The sequence below is a fragment of the Coregonus clupeaformis genome, chromosome 11, assembly GCF_020615455.1.
Source record: "Coregonus clupeaformis isolate EN_2021a chromosome 11, ASM2061545v1, whole genome shotgun sequence".
NCBI classification, from domain to species: Eukaryota; Metazoa; Chordata; class Actinopteri; order Salmoniformes; family Salmonidae; genus Coregonus; species Coregonus clupeaformis.
Genome location: NC_059202.1, coordinates 21,235,641 through 21,252,515, shown reverse-complemented (window position 1 = coordinate 21,252,515; position 16,875 = coordinate 21,235,641). Strand labels below are relative to the sequence as shown.

Here is a 16,875-nt window from a genome sequence, read left to right as displayed (position 1 = left end):
CACTAATCTTTGGTCTATTCATAACACGTTTTAGTTGATGAATTAAATTAATTACCTATTCATACTTGATGCAGCTGACTCTGCTTTTAGCCACTCTTTTTTGGGCATCACGTAATTCCTTTTGGAGCCACTGTTTTAGAGGATGTCATGTTGAAACACAACAATACCATAAACAGATGCTTTAAAAAGCTATTAGATTTATCATGTACAGGTTGAATCTGCTTTACCATTAACGTCCACCAATGTACAAACAGAAGCCAGTCTACATAGGATGCGCATAATATACCATAGGGCAGGCATGTCCTTAATGTATTTGAATGTTTTAGAAATGTATAAAATAAAATAAAATAACTACCTGCAGCGGTGGTGGTTGAACCAGGTTCATAACTCTATAATATGAGTCATACAATACGCTACTACCCCTAATACACACACTTCTCTTCACTGGAGATTATCAACAACAACAACAAAAAAGTACCTCACTGAAATGACCATAGAATAGATCATTGAAGTAGACTGGCCTAAAAGCCCTAAAAAAATTTTTTTTAGGTCCAAATGCTTTCAAATTGTCGGTACAATCTCTGGGCCACACCCTCTCGTTTTAATAGCACAACGACGCAGTTTTCTGTCCCATAAAAGGCAATGGGTGGAGACGAGGAGAGAAGTACTGTGATCTGATTAGAGGATTAGTCTGACATGACAGGTTTTTTTTTAAACTTGCCTCTCTCTCCCATTGGTCGATTGGCTTGGTCCAATTTAAACTAATTTAATATATCCTCATAGATTGAGTGGGAGAAAAAAAAAAAAAGAGGATGCTAGACAAATCCAAAGAAGAGTCGGCGTGTAACATCTTTGGTGGAGCTGCGTTTCGAGTCTAACACCGGTTGGAGGAAGAATGCTTGAAAACAAGACAGATCGATTGAAAACCTTCCTGAGGAAGATAGATGAAAAGGCAATTGTCAGAATCAAGCACTTCATGAAAGAAAGGTAAGGATAGCTAGCTAACTAACTGTTCTACAAAAACCGCTAGCCCAGCTTTAGCGCTCTGTACCAATGGGTGGATGTGCTAACAAACAGATGCTAGCTGGCAATCCGCTTCTTATAAGGAACTAGTTAGCTAATCTCAACGTTTAGAAGTCAATATAACGTAACTAGCTAATTGTGTCATTGCATTAAGCATGTGTACTGAATTGCTTTATATAGTTATTACTATTATTGCGTGATTCGTTTATGTTCCTCAAGCGGTGCCTATACAATAGCCCTGTGCGATCTTGCGGGGATAACACGCTGGCATTTAACTTGCTTGTGATGAAGCTAAGCATTGCTAGGAACCTAGTTAGTTACCCCCTAGGTGACATAGCTAACGTTAGCTGTCTAAGTAAAGTTACTGAACACATTTTCAGAGGTAATCATATTTACTGTCTCACAAATAAATGCTTGTCAGCTGGTTGGAGTGTCTCTCAAAAAGGAACATTCATTGTGCAAGGTAATGTAAAATCGTGTAGTTTGATGCATAGAGTTTCCTGATTTAAAATGTGTTGGAGAAATATAGCTAGTGTTGGATGTTATGCTTTAATTAGGTCGCAATTGAATACTGTTTACACTTAGGGTGTCGATGATATGCTGGCCTAGCTAGCCAAACTCAAGGAAGTGAATTTCTTTACATTCAAAACAGGCCCACAATATTGGCTTTTCACCAATATGTTAGCTGAAGTGGTATGTGTTGCGTTTTATGGAAACGGACAGCTTACATTGTTCTGTTATTGCCTCTTCCAATGCTCGGATTCTGGACAGTTCTAAATCTCATTGCCTCTCGCAGAGGAAAACACATTACCTCATCATCCTCCTGCTCCTCTATGTGGGTCAGAATGACACTACTATTTATTTATCCTGCTGATGGCAGGGATGATCCTGCTCTGAAAATAACCAGAGACTGCATGGACCGATGTTACAGCAGGGGACACACACTGGAGACATACTGGGGCCGTGTTCTCTTTTCCATTGTGACTTACCCCCACACCAGTGTGTCGCCAGTGTTTTTATGTTAATGTCAGCTCTTGTGTTATTGTTTCCATGAGCAGTGTGACACTACAGACTTGTGGCTATCAGAATCATCAACCTCTGTGTCGTTCAAGACAGTTGCTTTGTGACAAGGTGTTAAAGTTCAGTTAGCCATTATGTAAATGAAAGTTAAAGTAGCCAGGGTCTGGGCTTGGCCCCAATTAAGGGCAGGTCAGCCGGAGCCATGAGACACGGTTGCCGGTCCGTGTAAGTATAAACAGAAAAGTCTGAGTCTTTTGGGTAAAACACCAGGGTAAATAATCACTGGAAACGCATAATTTTTTAGTCCCCATGGGTCAACCACAAGTGGTCTTTCCCTTTATATGATGGCTGTAGCATATCCCCGTTTAAGCCCCATACAATATGAATCCTGTCACACTTTCCCCCCTCAGTCCCCTGGAAAACAAGAAACCCTATTATCCCTGACCCTCTAGGTCAGGGTTCTTCAATTCCGGTCCTGGAGGGCCGAAACACCTCTGTTTTTCATCCTCTCCTTCTAATCAGGGGCTAATTCAGACCTGGGATACCAGGTGAGTGCAATGAACTACCAGGTAGAAATAAAAAACAGAAGTGTTTCGGCCCTCCAGGACCGGAATTGAAGAACCCTGCTCTAGGTTATCTCTTTCGCTGTTAATGGGCTATGGTATGTGAAAGTGACATTGATGGGGGTAATCTGTCAGGTCCTTGAGTGAACAGTGATAACACTGTGTACTTGTCTAAGGGAGGAAACTTAGTTTAGAAATTCTAATAGTCCTTCATTGACACTGGGAATAGACAGGGAGGAGCTGCAGTCCAGGGGAGAATCTCAATTGGATTTCCTTGATTCCTCTGGTCCTCTCACCTCCCTCTCAAAACCCATTGGATGAGAAGGTCTGAGGTCCTGCACCTCTGACCTTCTCATCCAATGGGTTTTGAGTAGGAGGCAAGGAGAGAAGACATGACATGAGCAATCAAGGAAATGCAATTGAAATTCTCCCCAGGCGTCCATTTGGCTCCTTGAAGATGCTTTCAGGAAGGAGCTTTTTATTTTACCCTTATTTTACCAGGTAGGTTGACTGAAAACACATTCTCATTTACAGCAAAGACCTGGGGAATAGTTACAGGGGAGAGGAAGGGGGATGAATGAGCCAATTGGAAGCTGGGGGTGATTTGGTGGCTCACATCCAGGGGGCAGGGAAGGTTTTACATTATCAGACTAAGGGCACTTAACTAAAACTTGTAAATATTATTATTTAAGGCTAGGCCTAACTCTTGAGGTTTTGATATACTCATTTTTGTACCTACATGGTGTGAGAGCCAGCTGTGAGTTTCCTGCCTGGTGTTGTGACGATCATGAGGCTCTGCTAGAAGAATTGCCTTCTGTCTCCGTCGGCTGAACATGGAGGTGGCGAGAGCCCCGCATGCCGCATGACACTCACAAACACACACTCTGTTCTGCCAGCCCTGGGCCTGGCGAGGCGCCACAAGCCGCACGTTGTTGTTTGGCTCCAGCCTTTGGCACCCTGTCTTGTCCTCCTGGACCAGTCTGCTGCAGAGCAAAGCGGCACCCTCACTGGCCTCAGTCCACACCACTTGAGTGGCTGACTGTTTTGCTCTTGCCCAATACTGGGATTTAAAGTGGATTTGGTATATTCACTTGAATTGTTACAAGGATGTTCGCTTTAGTCTTGAAATATTTGATTCCCATTTTCGATTTTGATTTGAACTGTGCTGTTTGCCGTTGTGGCACTCAGATTAGGCTGAACAAAAATGGTTTTGGATTGTTCTGTTAACCTTAGTTATTTGTACAAAATATTGATGTATGATTAGGCCATGTGTGAAAGCTTTGGAATTTGTACTTTCCCGTGCTTTTAATCAGAGCACTGAAAATCATTTATTTTATTAAGTTCAGGAGAGCCCGTCTTGTCATCTGGTGTTTGCGTTTGGCTGCACCCAATATGATTGGATGATAGAAAATCAGCAGTTCACTGGACTGGACAATTTTTGCTGTTGTCCACTAGATCAGCGGTTCCTAACCTTTTCCGTTCCGTGGATTCGCCGAGTCGTGGGACAACTTTTGCTACTCTGAAATGCCTCCCCACCTCTCCCCCCTGATGTGGTAAAACGAGGAACCCATCTAGCCTGCCCTTTAGTTTATGCAATGCAGCTGCTTTCGCGGACTTGAGATGATATCGTACACCACCTCAATGAGGAGACCGTGTACTACCAGCTCCATAACACGGTTCCCATCCGCACATAGTCTGTACAAACTGATATAAATAGATTTGTTTTTATGCCCCCCACATCTCTAAAGCCGCTCCTATCGGGAGGCTGGGTGTTTTGTTTGATACCCAGAAGTGTGTTTTAGGTTAGAGCCCTACCCATGCCTGCGACATTCAGACCCTACCCAGGGCCGATTTGCTTCTTTCAAATTTAAGGCCCGGCCCTGCCCAAAATCTGAAATAACTTCCTCTGTGAGGATAAATGAATTAGCGGCTCCTCTGTCTCACCCGCTCTGCTCATGGCGCTCTGAGTCTGGTATCCATAGCAACGGCTCCACTTTGGCTGCTCTCCTCAATGAAGAGACATGAGAGAGCAGTTAGCTGTTAGCTACTTTTCGTCACTCAACTCTGACAAATCTCAAGGAACACTATTATTTTCTGTGAAATAATCTCTCCTGTTTTTATATTTGACGAGGTTGAAGCATTTGACTCCATGTTATGATCTTAGTCAGTTATGACTGTACTGCGCAGCGGAGCACGTGCAAATGGCTCAGCTTCAAAATGTTAGTGATCAGTCTAGTGATAGCCGAGCCCTGCCCGCACCGTACCCTAGTTATTGGTGAGAATATAGGCGATACCCGGCCCTAACCTGATGTATAATGGAGGGGAATGGCAATGGCAAGCGCTGTTTTGCGATAAGCACTCACGCCTCCGCGTGTGACCATAGCAGCCAATATAAATCATACCAAGCGATTTTTTTAAAACTGAAGCGGACAAATGATGTGGATAGGGAGGAAGGTACTGTTGGTCCAAGCTCGTACGATGTGTGCACAGGTATGCCGACTTGGCCTAATGTACTAGACAGTGTTGTTTCAGCAGAGACGTGGTCAGTCGCCCCCTTGCCTACTTGGCAGCCTTTAAAGTACAGAGTTGACCAGATGTTTAAACCGTATTTTAGTTGTCTCGTTGCCAAAGCAAACAATTGGCCTTTTGCCATGCAAGTGAAGTCCTTTTCATTTCAAATGTCATTGAATTGACCTGGTCAGCAATGGGGCCTGATGAGGAAGAGCTCATCAGCTGATAGGCCAATCTGCTTCTTGTTTTCCACCAACAAGTCTTGATAACTCTCTTCATCATGCTAAAATGTCATTCCACCTAATTACCCTGAATTACCCTGAAGAGATGTAAACTACACACATGCTAGAAAGTAACCCTTTGCATTTTACTCTTTCACAGTCCTCTCAGTAAAGGCCTGTTATAGGAGTCTATTTTAAGTGGTCCTCTGTAGCTCAGTTGGTAGAGCATGGCGCTTGCAACGTTAGGATAGTGGGTTTGATTACCGGGACCACCCTTATGTAAAATGTGTGCACGCATGACTAAGTCGCTTTGGATAAAAGCATCTGATAAATGTCATATATGTGTGTGGATTTACTGTAAAGGGCTAATTTTAAGACTGCTGTCCATTATGTTGTGGAATCTGTCTGTCCAGGAGGTGCTAAGCAGTCTTGGGTCAGACTGACGGTTAAAGGGAAAGTGAGAGATGTAGGCCCTTCTTTTTTTTTTCTAACTTAGGCCGGACAAAGTTGAATTACTGTTTAACGGATGCCCAGCCTTACTTTTCTCCACACCCCACAAAAAAATCAAAAACAAATACATCTGATGTGTTTTTTTTTGGGGGGGGGCAATATATGCGGTGCTTTGTTTATAATGCACTGTCTTTTCTCCCTTGAGGCTTTCCCAAGTTAATGCGCAAGAGACCAAACAGCCTTGGATCACGCGCTCAGATCATGTTCGAAACACACACGCTCGCACCTGCAGGCAACGTGCAGATGTTTCATTTCTCTCTCATGCGGTCATGGCTGAAGCCAGCGCAAATTCCTACTATTTATGTGGCCAGGTTAAACGTGGGGACATCCCTCATTATAAACACAGTCAGTTATATTCATGGTTAATGCACCATTTTCAGCTCTATTAGAAGCAATTACATAGACGAAACAACGTCATTGAACCAATTGACTGGCCAGAGATCAGGGCGTTCATCAGCAAAGACTCAGTGCAAGCTGATATTATTTTGGGCAACCAAAAATTGAAGTCAAAATGATTTATGAAATCGAAGTGCTGTATGGTGATTTGCGATTCATAATTGACATTTTACCGGTACTACCAGAAGTAGTAGGCCAACCGATAACGCCAAGACGGAATGCGTTTGAAGTGATGATGCGCCGCCGGAAACAGCTAGCATGTCTAGCAAAGTACATCGCCAGTGGCACGCGCACACTTCGTGCAGATCAGCGAATCCACAATGAATCCACAATGATGTGGGGGGCTTTTCGTGGCAGCCAGACGAGACAATCGAAGGAGAATGCGGTGAGCGAAGTTACTGGGCTCGAATTTAGTCAAGCTTGCTCTATATAGATTGATGCTTCTAATTGTACATGTTATAAACCTACATTTTTTATTTATTTTGATGATAGGCTTTACTCTATGGCTGGATGTATGTATTTTTTCCAATGCTACATTAATTTGGCTGACTGAACTTGATTGACCCTCTTTCTACAAGGCCTAGTCTGAGAGGCCTAATCATATTCTATACGCCTATAGACTACAGAGATGCATTCAGGTAGTGAACTCATTATTATACATCAACATTTACATTTGATTACAATGATTTGTCTATTATTATTGAATTACATTTTTTTTTTAATAGTCTAGTCTATTACCCTATACATCACATTCAATTACCAGATTGGATTGCACTTTTTCCAGTGTTACGTTCATTTGACCTAATTCGAATGATTGCCCTTTATTAACAATAGCATATTCTTCTTAGAAAGAGTAGCCTATGATAGGCCTTTATATCTAAATTGTCTTAATTGTATAGCCTAACAAGGCTTTAACCAATTAAGTAGATTAATGAACTGATAATACATTCTTACATTACTTTTCCCCACCAGTAATTTTTGAATATGATAGAATATTGCATTCTATTATACATCCTATGTGAATAATGTTAATTCATGTTAATTAGTGTATTCATAATAATGAGCCTGAAATGAAATGGTTTCTCCTATTCTTCATGTCCATATAGCCTGGACATTCGTTACCAGATTATCAAAAGCACACTGATGTACGGACCCCCATCTAGAGAAGTTGAAAGAGAGAGGCTTAGCAATACCAGACAGATTGCTGCAATTACCACAAGGCCTTGGATCCTACAACAGATACCAGGAAACACGACACAAGGCACCAGCACTAAGTCAAGATCAGCTAAGGGGTCATTGCAGTCAGCTCTCTATGTCATTATCCCAGCCCTGGGCACGCCGGAATCACTTCACAGGTATTTTAATGAATGTCTTGTGTCATTTTTCTATATCAGTTAAGTTTGTGGCTCACTGCTAGTCCTTGTAGATTCATGTCAAACATACTGTGTCTAATATTGTAAAATGTCACCATTTATTCAGGAAATTTTGAAACGTTTTAAACCTCTCAACTGAAACTGCCTGTATTGCTTGTTCACATTAGATCTCAGAGAAGATATGGTGTGTCTTAACATAGTCCATAGTAGCTTATGCATCCCACTTGAAGAAGGTGAATCAAGCAAGATGTCACAATACATGGTACAGATCAAGAAAGGGTAGAAGAAGATCCATGCTGGTACTGCTTAATGAATCCTCCACGCTTGCCAGAAGAACCGTTTAAGAAATTTAAGGTTTGTGCCTGATCCAGCATTGACAGCAGACAGACGTGAGTACCAGAAATGTGATGATCTGTACAGCTTGGACACTATTGACAAGGATAGGCCTTCTCTGACACCAAATCTAGAACATGTAGAGAGGAGTGCTGCCATGGTCAGTGCAAAGGTGAGAGCGACCATCAACTGTGTTGAATGTGAGAAACCAAGGTGCTTGTATGCCAAAAGCAAGCTGTCCTAAAGAACGACAGAAAGCAGTCCAACGCATTCTGGATGAGAACATTTTTACATGTGGTTCAGAATTAGGAATAAAGAAACTTTCACAAGTTATACTTCCCATTGTTTTATTTCTCATGGTTATAACAACATTGTAACATCTGCATTCTTTTTAAGAAAAATAGTGTAGGTTTTCGAATAATACAACTCTTGCACAAGGACAATGTGGTAAAGTACTGTTATTCCTTATCCACGTATTTCTTTTTTTATCGCTCGCCTCACTTTTCTGGGGGGGAAATCCGTTAAACAGTGAATCAATTTTGTCTGGCCTTACCCAGAGTCCGATAACTCATGGATACAATTTATGTCTCTGTGTGCATTTTTCAAGGTCTTTTCTGGACCGATTTGCTAACTAGCATTGGCGCAATGACTGGAAGTCTCTGGGATCAGCTAGCGTTAGTGCAGACTGGAAGTCTCTGGGATCAGCTAGCGTTAGTGCAGACTGGAAGTCTCTGGGATCAGCTAGCGTTAGTGCAGACTGGAAGTCTCTGGGATCAGCTAGCGTTAGTGCAGACTGGAAGTCTCTGGGATCAGCTAGCGTTAGTGCAGACTGGAAGTCTCTGGGATCAGCTAGCGTTAGTGCAGACTGGAAGTCTCTGGGATCAGCTAGCGTTAGTGCAGACTGGAAGTCTCTGGGATCAGCTAGCGTTAGTGCAGACTGGAAGTCTCTGGGATCAGCTAGCGTTAGTGCAGACTGGAAGTCTCTGGGATCAGCTAGCGTTAGTGCAGACTGGAAGTCTCTGGGATGAGTTGGTAAGTCATAGCCATGGCCCAAAGCCTCAATCCAAAGTGGCTACCTCTCCTTGTGTCCTCCTGAAAACACAGCTGCCGTATGGGCGACGCCAACGTGTTTTTTTCTTTCCCCCACCAACGTTACAGTTGTGACCCCAAAAATGCATTCAACCTGAAGGCCTACTCAAATTGGATGAACCTATGGACTGAATTTGAACTCATGCCTCTGAAAGGTGTCCTTTTTAACCTCTACGGGATCGGTGTCCCATATATGGGACGGTTGAGCTAACGTTCGCTAATGTGATTAGCATGACTGTTGTAAGTAACAACTTTCCAGGACATAGACATGTCTTATATGGGCAGAAAGCTTAAATTCTTGTTAATGTAACTGCACTGTCCAATTTACAGTAGCTATTACAGTGAAAAAATACCATGCTATTGTTTGAGGAGAGTGCACAACAACAAAAACTAATCACGGCAACGGGTTTGATGTATTCACCTCTGAAGGTAAATAATGCACTTACATTCAGTAATCTTGCTCTGATTTGTCATCCTAAGGGTCCCAGAGATAAAATGTAGCATAGTTTTGTTTGATCAAATCCATTTTTATATTCAAATGTAGGAACTGGGTTCTACAGTTTGAACCCCTGCTGTCTCTGGCTCCACACCCACCCCGCCCGGCCATCTAGATGTGTGAAAGTTAGTGTATAAGCTAATGATCCATCATGTATGACTTTCTTGGGAGTGTGTAAACTTACATTTTGTATTACCATATAATTTTTGTATGTTCTCTATAGTTATGTATCAATTGACCAATTCGGCACATTTGGGCAGACTTTATACAAAATAGTCCAGTATTGCAATGCTTCACTGGATCAATCTGAAACTTTGCACCCACTGCTGCCAGCTAGTGGCCAAAATGTAAATTGCAATATTATATTGTGACCTTTCTCTTGCATTTTCAAAGACTATGGGGGAAAAAAATAGCAAACGCATGTTTTTTTGTTTGTATTATCTTTTACCAGATCAATTGTGTTATAGTCTCGTACATTAATTTCAAATTTCCACAAAATTCAAAGTGTTTCCTTTCAAATGGTATCAAGAATATTCATATCCTTGCTTCAGGTCCTGAGCTACAGGCAGTTAGATTTGGGTATGTCATTTTAGGTGAAAATTGAAAAAGAGGGTCCAATCCTTAAGAGGTTAACAGGCACCATTGTCCATGTGTATTTTGATTCCCTTACCTTGCTCATTGTACTGGTTGCTTTGAGCACCATCCCTTGAGTCATTTTGAATTTGACTGCTGTTCAGTGACGCACAGTGTCATTTGAAGCCATTTCATGCTGTGGCGACCCTAGAGGCTGGTGGTGTTCCTGGGGCGAGCCTAGAGGCTGGTGGTGTTCCTGGGGCGAGCCTAGAGGCTGGTGGTGTTCCTGGGGCGAGCCTAGAGGCTGGTGGTGTTCCTGGGGCGAGCCTAGAGGCTGGTGGTGTTCCTGGGGCGAGCCTAGAGGCTGGTGTTGTTCCTGGGGCGAGCCTAGAGGCTGGTGTTGTTCCTGGGGCGAGCCTAGAGGCTGGTGGTGTTCCTGGGGCGAGCCTAGAGGCTGGTGGTGTTCCTGGGGCGAGCCTAGAGGCTGGTGGTGTTCCTGGGGCGGGCCTAGAGGCTGGTGTTGTTCCTGGGGCGAGCCTAGAGGCTGGTGGTGTTCCTGGGGCGAGCCTAGAGGCTGGTGTTGTTCCTGGGGCGAGCCTAGAGGCTGGTGGTGTTCCTGGGGCGAGCCTAGAGGCTGGTGGTGTTCCTGGGGCGAGCCTAGAGGCTGGTGGTGTTCCTGGGGCGAGCCTAGCGGCTGGTGGTGTTCCTGGGGCGAGCCTAGCGGCTGGTGGTGTTCCTGGGGCGAGCCTAGAGGCTGGTGGTGTTCCTGGGGCGAGCCTAGAGGCTGGTGGTGTTCCTGGGGCGAGCCTAGAGGCTGGTGGTGTTCCTGGGGCGAGCCCTAGAGGCTGGTGGTGTTCCTGGGGCGAGCCTAGAGGCTGGTGGTGTTCCTGGGGCGAGCCTAGAGGCTGGTGGTGTTCCTGGGGCGAGCCTAGAGGCTGGTGGTGTTCCTGGGGCGAGCCTAGAGGCTGGTGGTGTTCCTGGGGGCGAGCCTAGAGGCTGGTGGTGTTCCTGGGGCGAGCCTAGAGGCTGGTGGTGTTCCTGGGGCGAGCCTAGAGGCTGGTGGTGTTCCTGGGGCGAGCCTAGAGGCTGGTGGTGTTCCTGGGGCGAGCCTAGAGGCTGGTGGTGTTCCTGGGGCGAGCCTAGAGGCTGGTGGTGTTCCTGGGGCGAGCCTAGAGGCTGGTGGTGTTCCTGGGGCGAGCCTAGAGGCTGGTGTTATTTCCCCACCTCCCACTCTTCCCTTCCCAATGTCAGCTGTTTCCAAGGTAACTCCAGCTGACACAATCTCAGAGCAGGACAGTGTGGTTTGGAACCCAGCCCTCTTGTTTTGTTTTTTTCATCCCCCACACTCTCCTTCTCTCTGTGCGTGCTGCTACTCTTCCAACCCTTCCGTGTTGTTTTGAAATGCAGCCGTAAAAGAGAAAGACCTTTACACCCTTTTGACTGCCTCAGCTGCTGCCGGGTCCAGACCGAAGGGCAAAAAGCTCTCCTTTTCTCACACGCTGCTTGTGCTCGGACCAGTGGGCGCTCTCTCTCTCTCTCTGTAGCAACAGAAGAAGAGTTGGTTTAGGACAAGCTTGGCTGGTCATGGAGAGAGGAAACAGCCAGTGGTACGACCAGGATGCTGCAGACCGTCGTCGTGCAGGGGACGGGGCGAGGTAGGGCATTTACTTGAGTATGACTTTTCTCCCTCTGTCGACTGTGGATTTAGCCACACTGCTTCCTTGACTCCAACCAGCGGTGCGTTCAGCAGGACGCGACGTTATGGAAAGTTCAGATAGAAATAGGCTATGTAGAACAAACATGCCTCTGATTTGTAGAATAAGGAATCACATCAGCTCTAGTCATTGCATTTCTATCTGCAACATTCAACAACGTTTGGTTGCTGAACGTGGCCCAGGATTAGTCATGGCCTCCATGTCTAACTCCATTACCAGAGGGAGTGGAACCATCTCCAGATCATGGCCTATTGGCCTTGAGTCTTCCTGGTTCATACAGCTATACATCTATTAATAGGGTTGGCTACACTTCCAGGATTACACGCTAGTTTACTTGCTAGCTAGTTACCTTGGAGGTTGTCATCTGGGCGGTGTGCTGCAGCTAAACGAATATAAGGGACATCATATAAATATTTCTGTGGGGGGAAACGCTGTTGTATGACAATGTGAATTACTTTAGTGGACTACAATTTCCCTTATACAACTTCCAGCATGCAACAAATCGGTTGCTTGACTTTGTGTTAATCCCTTGCATTTCATTGGCTGTTGCATTTCGAAAAATTGTATTCTGTGATTTGGGCCTCACTTGCTCCATGTCACGTTTGGCTGCAGTACAGTGGATTCATTGAGACACTCCAGAATTCTCGTCTCAAACCTGGCAGACAGGCAGCAAACCTCTCTCTCTTTTTTGGAAGGCCTCCACAACAAACAGTGTAGTCAGCAGTCCTGTATGACTGGCTGCCAGCCAACGCTCAAAAAGCACATGCTACAAAATGTGTTACGTGGCAGGGCCTGCGAGTTCAACCGTCACCATCTAAGCGTACACATTCCGTACCACAGACAGGACCTGTTCGATCAGATTCTATTGGCTTCCTCCTTTTCATGATCGGAAAAACACAATGACAGGCATGATCTAATTGTCAGAGATTCTTCAATGAGGTGGAAAGGTTGAAATGTATGTTTTTACAGTAATGGCTATACATAACATGCTCTATACCAGGGATCATCAACTAGATTGAGCCGCTGGCTATTTTATTTTCTTGAGCAGATGGTCGGGGAGCCCAAACAAATATATTTGACTAAAACATAATCACTTCAAACCTTGCTTACATTTGTATACGATCACATGTCTATTATACGTGAGAATAATTGAACAGATTTCCAAAAATTCACTTGGAGCTGATTTCCTAGTGTTTTTAGTCTTATGTTCAAGAATGAAAATGCAACACTGTGCTACTAGTGCTGCTAGTTGGGGAACCCTGCTCTATATTTTAGAACTAGATTATCGGCAGCCTAAAGGGAAACCATAAAGCGTTTTAACCTGTGCTCCTGGAACAGGGAAAGGTGTTTAACTATTGGGAAGTTGTGCAGGTTATTGTTTGCCAACTAGGTGATTTGTCAGCCGGTGACGTAGCTGTCACAGGTTGTGTGATGTACAGTGGGGAAAAAAAGTATTTAGTCAGCCACCAATTGTGCAAGTTCTCCCACTTAAAAAGATGAGAGAGGCCTGTAATTTTCATCATAGGTACACGTCAACAATGACAGACAAATTGAGGGAAAAAAATCCAGAAAATCACATTGTAGGATTTTTAATGAATTTATTTGCAAATGATGGTGGAAAATAAGTATTTGGTCACCTACAAACAAGCAAGATTTCTGGCTCTCACAGACCTGTAACTTCTTCTTTAAGAGGCTCCTCTGTCCTCCACTCGTTACCTGTATTAATGGCACCTGTTTGAACTTGTTATCAGTATAAAAGACACCTGTCCACAACCTCAAACAGTCACACTCCAAGCTCCACTATGGCCAAGACCAAAGAGCTGTCAAAGGACACCAGAAACAAAATTGTAGACCTGCACCAGGCTGGGAAGATTTAATCTGCAATAGGTAAGCAGCTTGGTTTGAAGAAATGAACTGTGGGAGCAATTATTAGGAAATGGAAGACATACAAGACCACTGATAATCTCCCTCGATCTGGGGCTCCATGCAAGATCTCACCCCGTGGGGTCAAAATGATCACAAGAACGCTGAGCAAAAATCCCAGAACCACACGGGGGGACCTAGTGAATTACCTGCAGAGAGCTGGGACCAACGTAACAAAGCCTACCATCAGTAACACACTACGCCGCCAGGGACTTAAATCCTGCAGTGCCAGACGTGTCCCCCTGCTTAAGCCAGTACATGTCCAGACCCGTCTGAAGTTTGCTAGAGTGCATTTGGATGATCCAGAAGAGGATTGGGAGAATGTCATATGGTCAGATGAAACCAAAATAGAACTTTTTGGTAAAAACTCAACTCGCCGTGTTTGGAGGACAAAGAATGCTGAGTTGCATCCAAAGAACACCATACCTACTGTGAAGCATGGGGGGTGGAAACATCATGCTTTGGGGCTGTTTTTCTGCAAAGGGACCAGGACGACTGATCCGTGTAAAGGAAAGAATGAATGGGGCAATGTATCGTGAGATTTTGAGTGAAAACCTCCTTCCATCAGCAAGGGCATTGAAGATGAAACGTGGCTGGGTCTTTCAGCATGACAATGATCCCAAACACACCGCCCGGGCAACGAAGGAGTGGCTTCGTAAGAAGCATTTCAAGGTCCTGGAGTGGCCTAGCCAGTCTCCAGATCTCAACCCCATAGAAAATCTTTGGAGGGAGTTGAAAGTCTGTGTTGCCCAGCGACAGCCCCAAAACATCACTGCTCTCGAAGAGATCTGCATGGAGGAATGGGCCAAAATACCAGCAACAGTGTGTGAAAACCTTGTGAAGACTTACAGAAAACGTTTGACCTGTGTCATTGCCAACAAAGGGTATATAACAAAGTATTGAGAAACTTTTGTTATTGACCAAATACTTATTTTCCACCATGATTTGCAAATAAATTCATTAAAAATCCTACAATGTGATTTTCTGGATTTTCTTTTCTCATTTTGTCTGTCATAGTTGACGTGTACCTATGATGAAAATGACAGGCCTCTCTCATCTTTTTAAGTGGGAGAACTTGCACAATTGGTGGCTGACTAAATACTTTTTTTCCCCACTGTAAGTAGTTTTCCAGTCAACTCATTGTTTTATTGCCCATGACTTTTTTTTTATTTTTTATATATATATATACAACATCTGATATAGCCTAGGCCTAGTGATTATTGAAAGCACTGTGTGCCTGTGGTATAATTGGAAGTTCATACATTTAGTGAGTGGCATATTGGCAATTGGTGACCGCTCATGTAGCTAAGCCTAAGGATATATGTCCTGAAGGAACTAATGCAGGTAAAGTCTAGAGTAGACGGTGGTATATAGACAATGCTGGTATGCTGTGTCTGTCACCAACGGTTCTTTTTTGATACCGGTTTTCTAAACAGGACTCACTTGGCAGGAATAAGAGTTGCGTGTGTATCAAGCGTGGGCGGCCGTCGAACATATTTTATTAAATCCCTTTTCGAGGAAATGACATCTAGTGTAATGGGGGGTGGGGCGATGAGAGTAAACCCATCAGACCAATTATTTTGAATGGTCAACTCTTGAACTATTGCTCAACATATTTATTTCCTCTTAATTGTGTGTACATTACTGTATTTATACTCGGCATGTTGTTTTTCAACAGGAGAAGTTCCAAAATAGCTGGAGTGTGTCTTTTTTACAAAGAACAGTGGAGGGTAAACATTGAGTCAGTCGTTCACCTCGAGTCTGTTCTTCTGCCCAAACTTCTCTATGGACAGCTACTAGTGAGTCTGACTGGTGTTCTCTTTTTGAGAACTTTTGAATGAGTATATTCATGTGCTACACATCACGTGGTACTGTACTGTACTGTAGTAGACCCATAGCCTAGGGGGAGTAGGGAGTTGAAGCTCCACACTCGCTAGTCAAAGAGAAGGGCTTGATGAGGTGCTTTTGAGCAGCTCTCTGACATCACCACACACTTGAGGGCTTCGTGGACCCCTTCCGAAATTGACCTGGGGCTTTCCCACCCGGTCCCGATATGCATAAATTAATTTTCAAAATATAGAGACCCGTTTCAAACGGACCCGAGGACAACTAGACCCGTTCCGTATAGAACTGGTTGGATCCAGGTCTGATCCGAGTGAGAGAAGTCCATTTTTAAGCTACTTTATTAATCGGAGCTGATAAAGCGTGAGGGAGAGGTAGAGAGAGGTGATGCTCTAGCAGGGGCCATGCTGTGTGTGTAGGCAACTGTGAGTGACACAAACCGGGAGATCTAGACGAGGGACAACCACCAACCAAGCAGACCCTCTATAGTAGACTAATAGCTGCCATAGCTAGGTTATTTATCACCAATATGATTACGTAGTAAGTCTTGACAGCATCAAGCCAGGAGAAGCTAGCCAGGCTAATCGAGGTATGCACTTTCTCGTCTTACACAGTTACAAACAACAACCCATTTTTAATTCCATCTTCCATTGATTTAGATATCTCCTAACTTTTGCCCCACACGGGTGCTCTATGACTGGAGCTTATTGCTGCTTTGACTTCTGATTGGCCAACGACAAACTACACGCACCTTTCTCATGAAAAGCAAGCGCAGCCGCATAAACTATTACATTTCTCGCTCTGCTGCAGCAGTAGTGTTTGGATCTGTACCAGTCCTTCCGGACAAGTCCGTTAAAATTACACATACCCGAGAACCGTGACAATCAGATCTGACCCAGATCCGTGACATTATTTAGATTTCTTGATCCGGACCTGCTCGGGTCTGGTTCGAGTCTCTGGTATTCGGGTACAGGTGGATCCGTAAAGACCTCTCACACACCTCCCTATGGTTTCTCATACTTTCCCTGAACTGGATGTTTTCAAGCTAAACAAGATCCACAGGCTAGCCTATATAAAAAGGATCCATAGGTCATTCATTTCCACTCTGAGCTAGTGGAACCTTTTTTTAAAGTACGGGAAGGGCTTGTTCTACATGTCCCCACCTGTGCATTACGCCACTAAGAGCAGGAGGCGTGGGCCCTTAGGCTGACGTCACCCACTGCGAAGTGTCACACCATTTTCAACACAAAGCCACTTCCTTTAGGTAATAGAAAAAATGCTTTCACT

At 44.3% G+C, this 16,875-nt stretch overlaps 1 protein-coding gene across 3 annotated transcripts in view; it reads left to right on the top strand.

Moving 5' to 3' along the window:
• The first annotated feature begins 730 nt into the window (after positions 1–730).
• The window catches only part of LOC121576527 (GRAM domain-containing protein 2B), a 33,363-nt gene continuing 17,218 nt past the window's right edge, over positions 731–16,875 (top strand). Inside the window, exon 1 of one of the 3 annotated variants that reach the window (XM_041889735.2) lies at positions 731–987. In XM_041889735.2, coding sequence (XP_041745669.1) covers positions 896–987 — 92 coding nt within the window. In that variant the 5' untranslated portion in view covers positions 731–895. Of the gene's footprint in view, positions 988–10,952; positions 11,764–16,875 lie in introns of those variants that run through there. The other 2 variants (XM_041889738.2, XM_041889736.2) reach the window with 2 other exon arrangements.